The sequence below is a fragment of the Protopterus annectens genome, chromosome 4.part0 (assembly GCF_019279795.1).
Source record: "Protopterus annectens isolate FY-2018-M chromosome 4.part0, PAN1.0, whole genome shotgun sequence".
Classification (NCBI taxonomy): Eukaryota; Metazoa; Chordata; order Ceratodontiformes; family Protopteridae; genus Protopterus; species Protopterus annectens.
Window position 1 is genome coordinate 462,109,960 of NC_056733.1, and position 18,859 is coordinate 462,128,818.

At 41.0% G+C, this 18,859-nt stretch overlaps 2 protein-coding genes across 2 annotated transcripts in view; one reads left to right on the plus strand and one right to left on the minus strand.

The window, feature by feature from the left end:
* Positions 1-18,125, minus strand: part of TMEM116 (transmembrane protein 116) — a 436,275-nt gene extending 418,150 nt beyond the window's left edge. The window contains exon 1 of the mRNA XM_044068383.1: positions 18,071-18,125. The gene's annotated coding sequence lies outside the window, so the exon portion shown is untranslated. The remainder of the gene's footprint in view (positions 1-18,070) is intronic.
* Positions 18,126-18,132: 7 nt separating this feature from the next.
* ERP29 (endoplasmic reticulum protein 29) overlaps positions 18,133-18,859 on the plus strand; it is a 248,128-nt gene continuing 247,401 nt past the window's right edge. Inside the window, exon 1 of the mRNA XM_044068385.1 lies at positions 18,133-18,355. Within this exon, the coding sequence (XP_043924320.1) occupies positions 18,227-18,355 (129 nt within the window). The 5' untranslated portion in view covers positions 18,133-18,226. The remainder of the gene's footprint in view (positions 18,356-18,859) is intronic.

The window sequence follows — 18,859 nt, forward strand, 5'->3', positions numbered from 1 at the left end:
TCTGCGTGATTCTTCCAGTATATGTTAAGAGTATTAAAATCTTTTGACATTTCTGGCGCCCAAGACCGTGGGGCCACCTCTTCACGGTACGAATCGCATAAGAGGGACTGAAAAACCTGTACAGGAAAGGGAGAACGAATCTCGGGCTCCCTTGAACGGAAAGACCTCCGACAAAGAAGTCATAAGTAGAGGCCAGTCACTCTTAGATTTGATCCGTGGGACGGTGACGAACGGGGCGAAAGAACCGCAGAAAGGTAAGCATAACATTTTTTTTTTCTTTTTGTATTGTTCTCTTTTTAAAAAAGAACAAAGGGACTAGTCATAAAGGAATTTCTTTTGTTTAAATTTTACAAAAGACCGGTAGAGATCTCAGGAAAAGGAAACAGTTTTTCTTTTAAATAAGAAAAATGGGAAACAGTTTTTCTTTTAAATAAGAAAAATGGGAATAGGAAGCAGTTGTTGTGCTAGTAAGGGCTGCTTAAATAAAAGGACTGAAGATGAGGAATATATGTTTAAATTACATCCAAAAAGAAAAAAAAAAAAAAAAAACTTAAAATACATAAAAAAATGAAAGACAAATTATGGATTTAGTGGTAACTTAAATAGATCAGAATGTCAAAATTTGGTGAGAGATCTGCGTAGGGACGCAGGAGGCAAAGTTAAAAATCAAGTAAAGGTGGGATTCCCTCAAGCACAGAAATGGTTAAAAGAAGCTAATAAGAGGCATAGGGAACAATTTTCGAATAAGGAAAGTGGTGGCTCGAGTGCAAAAGGTGCATTTTTTGTCCATAAAGAAGATGACGAGACATCTGTTGTCTGTCGTAAACCGACAGCCCCACCCTTGTATCCAGAAGTCCCTAAAGAAATGGTCGGTCCACCCCAGTATCAGGAAAAAGAAGCAGAAAATCAAGAAAAGGTGTCCTCCGTAGTTTTACAGGAGGCATGCCATCCTGACTATGCTTTCTGACCCCACAAGAAGAATTGAAACTACAGTCAGTACCAAAATCCTTGTGGTCCCTAGGACAGCACGACATTGGGCTAATGAAAACAGCAGGACAGGTTAAAATAACTCCAAAATCCGATTTTAGATCTCATAAGCGTCAGTATCCATTAAGTAAAAAGGCAGAAGAAGGCATTTTTCCAGTGATCACGGCTCTACTGAGAGCTGGGGTTTTAATTCCATGTACAGATTCACCGTGTAACACACCCTTGTTTCCCAGTAAGGAAACCGGACGGGACATGGAGAATGGTACAGGATCTGCAGGCTGTAAATGCTGCTGTAGTGCCAAGGGCTCCTATGGTCCCAGATCCATCTGTTTTGTTAAATGATATCCTTCCCACGGATAAGTATTTTTCTGTTATTGACATTAGTAATGCATTCTTTTCTATTCCCCTACAGGAAGATAGTAGGTTTTGGTTCACTTTTACGTTTATGAGCAAGCGGTACACATACACACGACTACCGCAGGGATATTGTAAAAGCCCTACAATCTTTTCGCAAGAAATGTCGACAAACCTGGCACAGTTTCAACCAGAGCATGGCTGTCATCTACTATTGTATGTGGACGACATCTTACTGGCTGCACCCACGGAGGCTGTCTGTGAGTCCGAAACTATTCGGTTATTTCATTTTTTGGCGAAAGAGGGACATAAGGTAAATAAATCTAAATTACAATTTTGTAAAACTGAAGTACGATATCTAGGCTATACCATTTCAATTGCTGGTAGACAACTAGATAACTGTAGAAAAGAAGCTATTTTACAGGCACCAATGCCCAGCACAAAAAAAAAAGAAATGATGTCATTTTTAGGAATAACAAATTTTTGTCGTAGTTGGATTCCCAACTATGCAGAGGAAGTAAGTCCACGTTCGAAACTTATTTTCGCACTTCCCATGGCAGCACATGATGCGCTGCAATGGACGGATAAGGCAATACAGGCATTTATTAGGGTAAAACAATTGATAGCAGGATCTGCAACACTTAGCTTCCCTGACTATACAAAACCCTTTGTTCAGACAGTAGATTGTAAGCAGGGCTTTATGACTTCGGTTCTGTTGCAAACTTATGGGGATAAGTTGAGACCATTAGCTTTTTATTCCAGTAAATTGGACACAGTGGCATGATCTTTGCCACACTGTGTACAAGCGGTAGTCGCAGCCGCACAGGCTGTGCAAGCGTCTGCAACCCTAGTTTTGTTTCATGATCTTACCTTACGAGTACCACACTCTGTCGCGGTGATATTACTGCAGGATAAAGTTACCTTTCTCTCTCCTAGCAGACACTTATCCTGCATGACAACGTTACTATCACAACCACACATGACCATTGAGCGATGCACCACTCTTAATCCAGCCACGCTGTTACCTACAGCTGACGATGGTGCCCCTCACGTGCGTTTAGATTTAATACACTCTAATGTCTTACCAAGACCAGACCTTAAGGACCAACATTTGGCAAATTCAGATTGGACCCTGTTTGTAGATGGGTCAGCATGTAAAAATGAGGCAGGCATTACATAACTGGGTTATGCAGTCACAACTGAGACTACGGTACTACAGGCAAGACCCCTCCCCAGGAACCTGTCCGCACAAGCGGCCAAATTGATTGCTTTGTCCAGAGCATGCACCATTTTCAAGAATAAGGCAGTTACTATCTACACAGATAGTCAGTATGCTTTTTCCACGGTCCATGTCTTTGCACAGCAATGGAAAAATAGGGGAATGGTTACGGCCTCAGGAAAGGAAATAACCCACAATGATTTAATCCTTAGCCTCTTACAAGCTGTCCAACTGCCACGGGGACTGGCCATCTGTAAGTGCACAGCACACACGAATGCCAAGGATCCAGTATCACTTGGAAATGCACTGACTAATAAAGCTGCAAAAAGTGTAGCCTTAACCTCTACCTTTGCACTCGAGACCACACAAAAGGAACTTTACCCTACAGATAAATTTGATCTACAAACTTTACAGGTAATGCAGGAACTTAGTACAGTTTGGGAAAAACAGCGATGGATTAAATATGGGGCTATTCAAAAGGAGGGAGTTTTGGTAGGTCCAAATGATGTCTGTCTTGCCAACAAACCTTTTTAGGTATGCCTCATTAGTGACGCATGGCCCATCTCATCTGGGCCCTGCTGCTATGGTTCAAATGATCCAGCAAATTTTCTGGACCAAGGGCTTTATAGCATACGCTAAACGATTTTGTTTATCGTGCCTGCTTTGTGCACGATACCATGGTGGTGGGGTGCGGATCACCCCAGCAGCTTTTCCGCTGCCTCCGTATCCATTTCACACAATCTGCATGGATTTTATTGAACTAACTCCTGTTCAACAGAAGCGATTTGTGTTAGTCATTATTGACGCTTTTACAAAATGGGTTGAAGCTTTTCCGGTAGCACACCCAGATGCACTGTCGGTAGCCAAGGCACTTACAAATAACATTATCCCTCATTTTGGGCTACCTACACGCATCTATTCTGATAATGGCACACATTTCGTAAACCAAGTTATTCAAAAGCTGGCCGCCGTTTTTCAGATCAAGTTAAAACACCATTGTGCCTACCACCCACAGTCAGCAGGGTTGGTTGAACGCCATAATGGCATTCTCAAAGGCAAGTTACATAAACTCATGGCCGAGACACATCAGTCTTGGATAAACTGCTTACCTCTGGTACTCCTGTCTATGCGTACCACTCCCATCTCAGAAGGGGTCACACCATTTGAACTATTATACGGGAGACCTTATTATGTCCCGCAGTGGCAAAATTTTTTGCCTGCGGAACGTGAGGGGGGTGAAGAGATAGCAGATTACATGAGGAAATTGTTGCTGACCAGAACTAACACTTCTCTAACGAATGATTGCTTTTCAGATCAGAAGAACAACAGGATCCTGGAAGCGAAACCCGGTTACTGGGTTTGGATTAAAATTGTCAAGAGGAAGACGTGGGTCTCCCCCAAGTGGGAAGGTCCATACCAGGTTTTGATAGCAACACCTACAGCAGTCCGAATAAAAAAAAAAAAAGAACATCGTGGATCCATCTGACACACTGTAAACTGGTAAAACAGTTTGAACTGGACAAAAACTTGAGTTCCCCTGAGGAACACTGATTAGTAGTAATCTTGTTTTGTATGAATATCTGACTATTGTAGCAATGCCGAGAAATACCGGAAGGGAGTAGCCTTTCCCACAAAAGCATTCCAAACTAATTTTGTTGTTAATAAGTGTGATTGTTACTTTTCTGTTTTGGCCATTTTTATTTTCAAACAAGACTAGCCAAGTAAAGAGAGATGAGAATACGACCTGGCATCCGCCTTTTAATACGTACCAAGCTATTAAGTATGCATATGCTCTATCTTTTAATGTTTCAAATTGTTGGATATGCACGGCTATCCCTACTGTACATGGTGGTCTAATGTTAGGTACAGTCCCTTTGGGGGCAAATGATACATGGACTAATTTACTATTTGAAACTTCAAACGTAGCCTTAAAGGACAAAATAGCATTACCCCTCATGGGTCGCCAGAATGGAACTGTATGTTTTCAAAGACTCGGTAAGATCAAGGTTGGATGGAGTCAGTGTAATGTAACAATAATTCATAACTGTACAATAGATGGGCACTGTGCAACGAGTTTCAAGCTTATAAGAGTGCTTGTTAATAGTACAGGGCTTATTAATGGCACAAGTTTCTTTGAAAAAATGTTATCTGTGTATGATCTTTTGTTTAAAGGGCTGCAAGATAAAGGAAATCACTCTGTTCCAGTCAATATTACACTTAAAGTAAATGATTGTTATTTTATCTGTGGTAAAAAGGCATACAAATGGTTACCAAGGAATTGGTCAGGCAGTTGCTTTTTGGGTTATTTAGCACCAGCTATAAGACATACATTTTCTTTTCCCCAAGGTAAAATACGAAATGTACGTGCTGTTAATAAACCTGTTAATCCCGTAGGTAACGTTGATGCATCCTGGATCTATCACCACGATTTGGCCCATAATAGCAGCAAGGGGCTATCACACATGGACTTGGGCGATGATGTTATTTCCTGGGCTGGTATTCTTCCAGCGTATGGGACAGTAAAATCCATTTGGGAACTCAGAAAACTGTCAAAACTGTTAGAAACTCTGAGCAATGCAACTTTTTCTGCGCTAGAATTGGTGACGGATGAGTTAACTGCAATAAGGACTGTAGCATTGCAGAATTGTATGGCGCTCGATTTCACCCTAGCGGCGAAAGGAGGTACTTGCGAGTGTTGTCCGTTCATTACAGACAACTAATATGACATTGACAGCCATCTGGAGATCCTACAACAAGTTTCTAAACTTACAAAACCAGGACAAAATCCATTAACTGACTTTTTCCAAAACTGGTTTGGAAATTGGAGAACAGTGCTTATGAATGTCTTAATTGCTATATGTGTTGGTACCATTATATTCCTACTGTTGGGTTGTTGCTGCATTCCTTGCATCCGAATGATAATATCAAATGTATTGTCTACCAATGTAACTAAAGCTTATTATTCTGGATATACAGAACATGAGTCATGCGAAAAACTGTATGAATAAAATGTATTACTGATGATACAAAGTGTTGTTAGGGGTGAAATGTAGTAAGAATCTTTGTGTTCAACATCTTTGTATCATGTATAGTAAGGGTTAAAATGTGAAATTGCATTGCAAGCAAAGAAGCAAGTTAAAATAAGTTGTTTTTCTTGTAAAGAATTTGCTGACCAAAGAGGAATGCACAGATGTTACCTTGGTCCAGGCACAAGCTTATCTTGAGTCTGTCCTCTGACCATCTAAGGCTCCAGTATGTGAATTTATAGCCTTGACTGAAATTCCTTGTCTAGTAACCAGCTGCTGTGCACGTGAAGAAGAGGGTATAAAAACCCATGTAAAGTGTACAGAAATTAGACTGCTGACATACCATGTACTTTGTAGCATGTCTCCATGCATGTAAAATAAACCTTTTTGCTTATTTTTATCTGCGTGATTCTTCCAGTATATGTTAAGAGTATTAAAATCTTTTGACAGTATGAAGCTTGGAAACCAAGGTTGCAAAGGTATGTAAAAACTTGTGCAAGAGTTTTAGTATTATTAGCCGAGATAATTCAGACACAAGAAATCAGTCTGGAAAAGTCAGACAGTGCACTGCAGTCCACAAAGTTTAGTACAGACACTAAAGACTGAGTGCAGAGGTCAGGTTAAATATCCAGCACTCAAGAAACTACAGAAAGCCTGGCAGTTCACAGGTTCATAGGTGTGTACTAGGCTAACTTCCCTACAGCCTATATAAGCCTAGCCGAAAAAGATTCCCTGGCATCATGCTGCCCATGTTAGTTCCCAGTGCCCCTATCAAACAAGGCCACTGAAGTGGTCCCCGGGGTGAATTTTCTATTGTCCATCCACTCATCAAGATTTCTCTTGAAGAGGGCCAGTGAGGTGCTCTACTTGATGTGAATGGGAAGCTTGTTCCAGAGTATGGGCAGTCTCTGAGTTAGGAACCTGTCCCTCCAGCACGTTCTGTTTATTGTGGTAATGAGCTTGAGATCCCTGGAGCATGTGGCGCAGAGGGATTGGGATTTCTTTAGGTGTAGCATATCTAACAGCTCAGGGTCAGACATGGCTTTGTAGGTCAAGCAGAGATCGCTTCTAAGTAGGTGATATGAGACAGAGTATAGCTGGAGTTTTTTTGAGTCTGTCCTTATACAGCATGTGTTTAAGGACTAAGATCCTCTTAGTGAGGTATTATTTTGGCCTTTCCAGTTGTTGTAGGTGTCTAGTAAGGTACATGCCAAATGGGGTGTTGTATTCTATAATAGGTCTAATGAGAGACAAGTAGAGAGGGATTATGACCTCTTTCTTCCTGAATGAGAACTCCTTTGTACTGAGATGTACCACATAGAAGGACTTTCTGACCACAGTGGCAATATAGTTATCAAAGGAGAGGTTGTCAACCTGTGTCCCCAGATCTCTTATCACACCTTCGGCGTTTAGTAGACTACCACCAATGTGGTAATTCATGGGGACCGAGTTTTTCCCAAAGGGAATGACAATGCACTTTTTGGCATTGAGCTTAAGGCCATGGTTTTGGCACCAATCATTGGTCTCAGTGAGACCTTTTTGTAGGATGTCTACATCTGTTGGAGAATCAGTAATGGCTCCCAGTTTGCAATCATCTGCGAACTTGGTCAGAGTCCCTTTGTGTTGGCTTGAAATTCAGAGAAGTAGATGCCAAACTGGAGAGGACCCAGGACTGATCCCTGGGGGACTCCACTTGTAACTGGTAGGTAGTCAGATTTGGAGTCAGCTACTTTCACAGTGTGGGTTCTGTCAGTGATCTAGTTTGCAACCCACCTTGTGACATAGGGGTTTATGCCTAGTTTAATGAGTCTAGGTTTCCTGAGTAAGGGATGATGTCAAAGGCCTTGGCAAGATCAAGGTAGGCTGTGTGAACTACCTTGCCTTCATCCACAACTCTGGTCACAGACTCGAAGAAGTCTATCAGGTTGAGCAGGCATGATCTACCTTTCACAAACCCAAACTTCGTGGGGTGAGTTTGGAGATTCCCTATGTCCCTTTTTATAAGGTCCATGATGATGCGCTCCATAGCCTTACATATCAAACTCGTCAGGCTAATGGGGCGGTAGTTCCCAGAGTCTGTAGTCACTTCCCCTTTGTGGACTGGGATGACCGTAGCTGTGTGCCATTCAGTAGGAACAAACCCCTTAAGTGAGGCTGTGATTGAACAGGGCACTCAGGTGTGGTGCCAGTTCACTTTGTAATTCATGTAGAACGCAGCCAGGGATATTATCAGGTCCCATGGAACCTGTATTCTTGGCTTTAGACAGTGCAGTTTTTACTTGTGCAGCCATGATATTAGGAACTTGGCATTCCCCTGGTATTGTGATAGGCCCTTTAGGGGTTGAAAGGGGGGTAAAGTTCACACTGAACCTGTCAGGCAGTATACTGGCAATATCAGTTGGCTCAGTATATATGTTTCCATTGTGCTGTAGTTCAGAGCAGATCTTAGTATTGCCATGTAGATTCTTGACATAACTACAGAATGCCTTGTGGCGGTCTTTAGTATCAGCTGCAATTTTGTTTTCGTACCTAGCTTTAGAGGATTTGATGAGGGATCTCAGTTTTTTGCTAAGGCTAACAACGGAGTTTCTCCAGTCATGGGACTTTACCTTTTTCTGCAACACTTTCTTCCTTCTGTTGTGGTTTGTTTATGGTAGGGGACCACCAGATTGACTTCCCTTTTTTTTGGAGGAGAGCATCTTGGTTCTGTTTAGTATGGCCCATTCCATACATGTGTATGCAGTCATACAGTGCACTGATGTATGATTCAGCAATCATGCACATATTTTCCATTTGCATGGGTGTTGTAAAGTCAGCAACCTCTGATTTTAGAAGCCCAAAATTGGCTTTGGAGAAGTTTTTCACGGTGGTTTCCTTTAAAGGGGGGGGGGGGTGAGGGTGGGATGAGGATATCTATGGTAATTACCTTGTGGTCAGATCTGACCAGGGAGGAGTTGATTACTGATGTAGAGCAACGGTCGCCCATGTTAGTAATGATCAGGTCAAGGACACTTCTACCCCTGGTGGGGGTAAGAATATGTTGGTTCAGGGCATTGGAATTAATGAATTCCAGAAAACGTTAACTATGTTGGTACACGAGTAATTTTCCAAGTTAATGGAGGAGTAGTTAAAGTCTCCCAGTATAAGGGTATGGGGCTGTACCTTAATATTTTCCAGTGTATTTAGGAATGTGGTGTGGGAATCTTGAGACATGGTGGGGGATCTATAGCAGGCTACAATCTGGATTGCAGTTTTATCCAGTATTAGTTGTACCTGAAGGATATCTGATGCGTTATGCTGGGCTTCTAGTCTGGAGGTGTGCATATCCTTTATGAATATGGTGACACCGTCCACCTTTAGGGCTTCTGTCCAAGTTTTGGGGCCAAAAAGTGTGGTATGAATTATAGCCTGGTAGTGCAGGGGTGCTCTACGAAGCCTTGAACCAGGTCTCTGTAACTGCACAGATGTCAATGTTCTCCATTTTAAGGTGTGCTTCGAGCGAGTGCATTTTAAGATTTAGACTTCTAGCATCGAGTAGCACGCCCCCCAGATTACGGTTGCTTGTAGCTGTTACGGTGGTAATTTTGTCTTCAGGACATTGCCTAAAAAAGGCACTATGGGGGTGGCAACAGCCTTGGCCAGTATCCAGAATCACAGGGGTGACAGGTGCAGGCCATCTCTGGCAAAGCATCGAGGTCTGTCGATCATGTCATCCCAGGCAGACAGATACTGGATCTCCTTAGAATGACACCAGAAACTTAGCCAATTGTTGAAGTCAATCATTTTTGCTTGTACTGTGGTATCATTCTGGGTGACAGTAGGATGCTACTCAGGGCTAGCATTAATTCTGTCACTCAGGAGGAAAGGAATAAATCTGAGTACAAAAGCTAAGGAGAGTATAATTCAGTGTATTTCAGTTTTATCAGCACTGTTATTTGAGACAGTATGATTTGATTTGACATCTACTGTATGCTGCTTGTACATAAGATTTGATAAAGGTGGTTTATTATGCGCAGACTTTTATTCTGAAAGGTACAAGAAGAATTAATGCATAAAAAGGAGACTGGTACCTATCAGTACTGTTCTGGGAAATTTAAAAATGAAGAGATTTATTCCAGTCATTTCAGCTTTGTTACATTATCTAACAGTTTGATACATTTCCTTCAGTTCTTACACTGGGGTTTTGTCAGAAGAACATTTTTTTGGTGTAGACAACATATATCCTTAATTCCCAGGTCTCCCCTTTTCCCTCACTGTTCCAAATCAGTTGGTCACACAGACTGTTTGGGAGGGATAATTGCAGGGGGTGTGGGACACCAAGGACAGCTGCAATCACATAAATATCAAGGAGATGCTTGCCCTGATCAAGGCTCTCAACTCTCTGAACCATCTTTGGTCCCTGGCACCTCATCAAGTGGTTACAGACAATACCACCATCATGCTGTATATCAACAAGCAAGGGGGGGGGGCAGGTCATGCTCCCTTTGCAGAGTAGCCATGTTAGCTTTTGATATAGCTTCACAGCACAATATAAATCTACATGCATCCTACATTCCATCAGAGCAAAACTGTGTGGCAGACAAGCTGGACCAGGGCAGAACCTCATGAATAAAATATCCAGGAGTAGCCACCAAACCACGATGCAGAAGCCAAAAAGATATTTTATTGAAGACAAAAGCTCAAATCAAATAAACTGTGAAGCGCTTTTCGTTTGATCTATGTCAAACTTCCTCAGACAAACAGCAGCAGTGATGTCATTTCCTTATATAATATCAAATTGTCAGCTGATGAACAATCTGATGATGTCATTTCCTTTTCACATATTGGTTATCGGTAATGCGCCATCTACTGGTTGGTTACCAAAATAACTGGATGTTTTTACAAAAATTCATTTAACAAAATTCTAATAATAATATTCTGAAAAATGTATATAAAATATATTAAAAATCTAATTTTTTAAAAAATTTTATATAAGCATTAGTAAAAAAATCTAATTACACACAACACTGTGCATCAAACATTGCAAACTTGTAAAGCATAATTCTGAATATTAATATTAATATATTAATGTATTTTTCCCCTTTGCAACGCTTTAAGTTTTAATACTGGAGTGATAGATGTTCTCTCATTGAGACCTGGCCATGTATCAGATTGTGTCAATATTTGCCATCTTAATTCTTTCAATTCTAATAAAACTGGCCAAGCAGACCTATCACTAATAGTAACATGATCTATAATGGCAAAACCGAAAGAATGAGAAGGACATTCTTTTATATGCTTGGCTAAAGCATTATGTTTAATGTTTTTTTTTTGATGGCATAATCGTGCTCATACAACCTACAAGGGGAAAAATACATTAATATATTAATATTAATATTCAGAATTATGCTTTACAAGTTTGCAATGTTTGATGCACAGTGTTGTGTGTAATTAGATTTTTTACTAATGCTTATATAAAAAATTTTTAAAAAATTAGATTTTTAATATATTTTATATACATTTTTCAGAATATTATTATTAGAATTTTGTTAAATTAATTTTTGTGCTCTTTTTAATGAATTTTGTAAAAACATCCAGTTATTTTGGTAACCAACCAGTAGATGGCGCATTACTGATAACCAATATGTGAAAAGGAAATGACATCATCAGATTGTTCATCAGCTGACAATTTGAAATTATATAAGGAAATGACATCACTGCTGCTGTTTGTCTGAGGAAGTTTGACATAGATCAAACGAAAAGCGCTTCACAGTTTATTTGATTTGAGCTTTTGTCTTCAATAAAATATCTTTTTGGCTTCTGCATCGTGGTTTGGTGGCTACTCCTGGATATTTTCTTCAGTTTGTTATCGTTCATTTTCCAGAACCTCATGAATGAAAACTAGATCAGGGAGTCTTCCAAGATTTGATCCATCTGTGGGGAGTTCCTCAAGTAGACATATTTGCCTCCTCCCTGAACAATCAACTGGCAAATTTCTGTTACAGAACTCCATGCAAGAAGGCCTGGAAGACAGATGCCTTTTTTTCTTTGGGCAAGAATGCTCCTGTATGCCTTTTCACGAATATTCAGGGTACTTCTGAAGATTTAGAAGGAATTGTCTGAGACCACTCTGGTGGCTCCCTTTTGGCTAAGCAACCATGGCTCTCCCTTCTTTTGGAAAGGGCCAGGGGTAATTACCAAAAGTTTCCTCAAAGAATGGATCTACTCACAAAAGAACATGGGTGTTTGAAACATCCAAACATCAATCGTCTTCAATTTACTGCCTGGATAATAGGGTCTTAATTCCTTTTAGGCACCTGTTTTCTGAGGACATGTAGCAGGAACTAATGGAGACAAGAAAGCATGCTACTAGAAAATCATACATTAGCAAATAAAGATTTTCTAGCTGGTACCAACAACATAAGCAGCACTCATTCACAGCTAGCTGTCTCTGGTTTTACAATATTTGTGTGAGTTCCTATCCCATGGTCTTTCTTACTCCTCTATCAAGGTTCATTTATCAGCCATTTCAGCATGTCTGCCCATGTATCCTCCTCTTTTCAATGCACTCTTGTGTCAAAATGTTCTTGAAATGGGTTTCACATAAGAGGCCTACAAGTAAACCAGTGGCCCCTCCTTAGAATCTTAATTTTGTGTTATAGATGCTAACAGTTGCTCCATCTGAACCAGATAATCTGACTGACCTGAGGTTCTTAACACAGAAATCAGTTTTGCTGATTGTTCTGACTTCTTCAAGTACGATATCTGAGTTTCAAGCTTTTATGGTGAGTCAACCATGCCTCGTTTTCCATAGGGACAGGGTTTCTTTAAGAACTAATCCTTTTATGGCTAAAGTGGTACCTAAGTTTACTTTAAGTCAAACTATCCATCTTCCCATTTTCTTTCCTGAACCTAAAAGTGAGGGAACAAGAATACTCCATACCTTGGATGACCACAAACAACTCAGGTACTATCTTGACAGAACTAAATCTTTCAGATCTTCGGAATGATTGTTCATTTCTTGTGAAGGTAAGAAAAAGGGGCCACCTGTGTCAAAACAGACCATTTCCAAATAGCTGTGCAAGGCTATTACCTTTTGTTATACTCGCTATGATAAATCTATTCCAGGCATGGTCAAGGCTCACTCTACCAGGACCTTGGCTTCATCTATAGCTTTTTGGAAAGGGATGGATTCTATAAGTATTTCAGAAGCTGCTACTTGGTCCTCTGTACATACCTTTACAAAGCACTATAAGCTTGATTCCTTCTTTTGGTCTACATCAAGATTTGTTAGGATCATTCTCCAGGGGTTCCCTGAACCCTTCTTCTTCCTCTTCCAAAATATAGTAGCATAAAGAACAAAGTATAGTTGTGCAAGTTGAACTTACCATAACGGTAGATGTTTGAATGACCACTGCTGCAGTAGCCATCCCTCCCTGCCTCCATCCACTTATTTTTTGGTGTGTGTTTTTTATGCCAGGGAGTGGGCATTTCTTTTTTGTTCATACGTTCTTAGGTAATTACTAGGCTAATGACACAGCAGCCTTTACAAGCCTAGCCAATTATACCCAAGATATGACAATATTATGTCTTAATTCCCCAGATATGGGATGGGATAGTAGCAGGGTAGTGGGTCTTTGGGTGTTGGAGCCCTGAGTCAGTTTACAGACTGCCTCTGCCCATAAGGGACATGGGCAGTACCCTGGGAGTGGAGTTGTGGTTCCCCATCCATTTATCCAAATTCTTTTTGAAGACAGGGAGGGGACAGGCTAAGTTTTACGAAGATGGGAAGTTTATTCCATAGACACAGTAGCCTTTGGGATACAAATCTGCCTCTCCAGCAAGTTCTGTTAGAGTCATAAATAAGGTTCAGGTCCATGGAAAGCGTAACCCTCATATAATTTTTCTTGTGAATATATAACATTTTCATCAGGGCTGGATCAGCGAATGCCTTGTAGGTCAGGTATACATAACCTCTCAATTAATTGATATGAGATGGAGTAAAGGGATAGGGCCTTTAGTCGGACTACATAAGACGTGTCGTATGCTTTGTATTTTTTTAGTGAGAATACTCTGGGGCCACTCCAATTGGTGTAAGTGCCAGGCTAGGTATATGCAGAAGGGAGGGAGGACTGTACTCGATTATGGGCCTGATGAGGGCCAAATACAATGACACTATGATTTTCTTTGATCTTGATGCCATGCCTTTACTTATAAGTTAAGATGCACAGAAGGATTTCCTCACTACTGTAGCTACTAGGTGGTCAACGTTTAGGTTACTATATATCTGTGTTCCTAGATTCCTCACCACTAGGTCTATTTTTATGAGTGTGCTATCAATATTATAATTTGCTGGGATAACTGATTTACCAAAGGGTATGATTATACATTTTTAGTATTTAGTCTCAGACCATGTTTTGGCACCATAGGAAATGTATTGACCCTGAGGCCCTTATAAGCCTAGCCAAGAATTTAGCCAATGTTGAGAGAAGTCAGCACCCAAAGCCTCTATCCAGCAAGGACACAGGTGGAATCCTAGGGTTGTATTTTCCGTTTCCCATCGAGTTATCCAGGTTGCGCTTGAAAAGGGATAATGAGGTACTCTGCTTGACGTGGAGGGTCTATTCCACAGATGGGGGAGTCTCTGAGACACAAATCTGTCCTGCCAACAAGTCCTACTGACATCACAGACAAGGTTGAGGTCGAGCATTCAGGTTACTCAAGTGGAGCTTCCCTAGCAGATATGCAGCAGTCCCTTCAAAGCAGGGTCTGAGATTGCTCTGTATACCAGACAGTGGTCACCTCTGAGGAGTCTGCATGAAACTGAGTACAGGGACAGGGCTTTTAGCCTGTGCAGGGTACATGTTTGATGCCCGGGATTATTCTAGTGAAGAACCTCTGTGGTCTCTCCAGCTGCTGCATGTGCTTTGCGAGGTACTTACCGAAGGGGGCACTGTACTCAATAATTGGCCTTATAAGGAAAGAATACAGGGATGTTATAACTTCCTTGTCCCTGGATGAGATCTTACTTATGAGGTGGGCCATGTAGAAAGCTTTCCGTACAACGGAAGCAACATGGCAGTCAAAAGTCAAGTTGCTATCAACCTGAGTACCCAAATCCCTCATGACTAATTGCGTGCTTAGGACATTGTTATTAATGTGATAGTATATGGGGACGTCACTCTCCCCAAAGGGGATGATGATGCATTTTTTGGCATTCAGCTTGAGGCTATGCTTCTGGCACCAGTCGTTTATTTGGGCAAGACCTCTTGGAGGACGTCCACATCGCTTGGGGAATTGATGACCGCACCCAGCTTGCAGTCATCTGCAAACTTGGTCAGCCATAGCCACTGGTTTTGGCCTGCACATCAGAGAAGTATATCCCAAATAACAGAGGCCCCAAAACCGATCCCTGGGGTACGCTGCTCATTACAGCTCTACTGCTTGAGGTGGTCTCCCCTATTTTGATTAGGTGGGTTCTATCAGTGATCCAGCTTGCTACCCATCTGATAATATATGGATTGATGCCTAGTTGAGAGAGTTCATCTATTATGCCTGAGTAGGGAAGTGTCGAAGGCTTTGGCCAGTTCAAGGTAGGCGGTGTGCACAATCTTCACATCGTCCATGGGTTTGGTGACTGGCTCAAAGAATTCAACCAGATTTGACAGACATGACCTCCCCCTGACGTTCTAAATTTTCTTTAATAGTTGCATAAAACAGTTACTTTGTATCTGAAACACCCAAATGTTATAGGAAATAGCACAAGCAACTCAATGGCAAAAAGTGAAGTTCCGTCTTTTGCACTGGCTTTGGTTATGGTCCGTCGCATCATTTTTAGGCCTGCTTTTAGGATGTCAGCATCATTTGGGGATTCAATGATTGCTCCCAGCTTACATTAGCCTTCACTTCAGAGCAGTATATACCAAACAGGAGGGGACCCAACACTGAGCCCTGTGAGACATCGCTAGGAAAAGGTTATCGGAAGTGGATTCACCTATTCAGAGAACATGTGTCCTGGCCAGTTGGCTGTCCATCTGATTTAGGGGTTTATGCCTAACTCAATAAGTTTATCTATGATCCCTAAGTGGGGGATTACATCAAAAGCTTTAGCCAGATCTTGATAAGCTGTGTGTACAAGTTTTACCCTCATCCATAGCCCTGATGACTTTCTCAAAGCCCACCAGACTGAGCAGGCAAGACCTTTTTGACAAAACCAAATTGGGTCTGGTCCAGTGTTTGGAGAATTTCTATGTTGTTATTGATCAGGTCCATAATAATTCTCTCCATGGCCTTTCAGATAAGACTGGTCAAGCTTATGGGTCTGTAGTTTCCTGGGTCAGTTGATGGGCCCCTTTGTGCACAGGGATGACTTTTGCAGTCCTCAATTCCTCTGAGTCAAACCTGCCCAGAGGCTGTGGTTAAAAAGGGTTTCTAGTGGCCCTGATAAATTCTGTTTTAAGCTATTAAAGAAGCATCCTGAAATGTAGTCAGGACCCATGAAGGCTGTGTTTTTGGCTTTAGTGAGCACAGTAAGGACCTGTTCCCTCAATGACCAGTAGGGGAATAGTTGCTGGTATTTCTTTGGTTGTGGTAGGAGGTGATGGGGAAAGAAATTTGAAATTAACTTGTCGGCCAGCAGGTCTGATATAATTTCACGCTGGGTATAAGTGTTGCCATTCATGACTGACTCGACACATTGCTGAGCGTTTCCCCCCGAGGTTACAAACATAATTAAAAAGCCTTATGCTTACCTTACACCTGGGGGAGGCTATCTTTCCCTCACAGTTTGATTTGGCAGATTTGACTAGCTCTCCGAGTTGTTTGTTTAGACAGGCAAGTGTCTTTTTCCACTGTTTTGTCTATTCCTTCTTGGCTTTGGAGAGGATTTTTTTTTTTCATTTTGTTGAATACCCTATTGTTATTCCTAGCATTGCCCTTTCAGGGTTCAGCCTCCCTCCCTCTGCTGGCAAGAAAGCTTTGAAGGGCTTCACACCCAACACACAAGTCTTTTAGTCAGCTTAACTCAAGCTGTGTGACAGTTTGGATGCTTGGAAGGAGCCCTGAAGCTTTGGAAGCCATCCAGCTCTTATATTTTTGGCAGGATATAGACCCATATAGTTAGACTACTGCAGCAGTGTTCAGTACTACAGCAGTGTTCAGACCCGCAGTGGTGGTGCTGCGGTAGCGTTGTCGCCTCACAGTAAGACACTATCCGGTTCGATTCTCAGCTAGAGCGTCTTCTGCATGGAGACATGCGTGAATTGGCATACCTTCGTTGAAGGTTGTGCTTCAGGGCTGGTAACTCGGCACGTAAAAATCACCTACCAATCATTAGCGGACCAGCGTTCCGCTATGGCGACCCCTAACCGGGAAAAGCCGAAAGACACAACAACAACTGCAGCAGTGTTCAAACATGTAATGGTTTGGTAACTTCAGCTTACACAACCAACTGTACTACATTTCTTCATTGAAAGAAAAGACAATTTCTGTCACTACTATTTGATTTTATTCAGGCCATCATTGGAGAAAAATGTTGTAAAATCTCTAAAATGCACGTCCAACTATGGCTTCTGGGTGTCTAGCAGCTTGTAGACCTTAGACTTAATTCAGTTATTTATACCACAGTGTGCTCTTGGTCAATTACAGTATGTTGAAAGGATGGAGGGAAAAAAATCAAAGTTGAACAGTAACAATGAATTACTTTTCTTACTCATGATTTTTGTTCAGGCCATCATTTGATGAAAAAAGTTGATTTAAGGAAAAAAATATATATATATACCTCAGAGCATACAGAAACCCAGACCCTGACACAGTTATTTCTCCCACAGTTATTACAGTGCAGTCTTGGCCAGTTACAGTGTGCTGGAAGGGTGTCCAAAAAGTTGAATAGTAAGACACAGAAAGAAATATAAACCCATTTGCGTAATTAGTTCAACTATGTTATTTATCAACCCCAAAACGTCTTTATATAAATTTGTTGCAGCACCAACAAATACTCGTTCACAAAACTCATTGGATTCATCTGCGACTGCCACCCATGTTGTTTTCAGCAAGTTGTTTGCAATAACTCCATAATTTCACACAACTCTTTATCCAACCGGTATAAACAACTGAGACTGCGTAAGCTTAAATACTTATATTTATCCATATTATGTCCACTTTCAAAAATGTACTGTTTCAGGTTAAACAACTGTACTGAATTACGGACGCTCTACACTTGACCATAGCTCCCAACACTCTGGAAAAAGCCAAAAATAATGGGAGGACAACGCCCCCAAATCAGGGCCAAATTTTAAATATTACTCATAAATTTAAGGTCTTTGTTACCATGCATTTTCTGAAAAATACGAACTCTGAAATTCAAACGCCTGTCGTTATTTAGTGATTTCAATCTTCGCTTATGTGCTGCAGAAATCACAAATTTTATGAGGAGCAGACCAACAATAAGAGACAAAAATCTAGACATTCTGCGAAAATCTGGGCGGTTGAAAAGTTTGCACTTAACTGGTAACACATCTACCTTGCGTGTCCAGCCTGACCTCTAATAATTAACTCTTTTGCAAATATGCAAACTCCAAAACAGGAAAGCACAGCCTTTCTGGGGGTAGCCTGACATAAAACGGCTCACGTGATTTGGTATTATAGTCCATATGAAACTACAATGGCTGTCACAAGTGGAATCGCTTCTATATTCTGCTTTGGTTTATTTATTTTTTGGCACCTTTTGCATTCAGTCAGTGCTATCCATACAAAAGGCGCGCTTACTCTGGACGTCATCACTTTTTATAAGGTATGTAAACTTGAATTTATGTGTTCTGCTTTATAATTAGTCAAACACTTGCTTTTCAAACCTTCTGTAGTAAGTAGTATCGAATGTCAAAGAAAATACATATGTATTTTAAAAAGCTGTATCTGTAAATAAATGGTTTATCATAATAGAGTACATTGGTAAATATTCTAATAAACTGATGGCATGCACTCTTGCCTTTTTTAATAGAATTAGAACGGCAATAGGCTGCATTATTATTTATTGCCCATACCGTAATGTGCTGTGGTCTATATAATATCTAGAATTTTACCTAAAACTGCAAAGCGGTTTATTTTAATTTTGTAATTACCACTAGTATCATTTTATGAAATTCCTGTGTCCACAAATATTGCTGTATTATGTTTTAAAGCTTCCTCATTTATGATAACCAATTAGAGGAAGACAGCGACTGGAATCGGGAATAGTTTAGCCAATGACATGCTAATTGACGTTTTTTTGACCAATAGCGGCCCACCACGTGGCTTT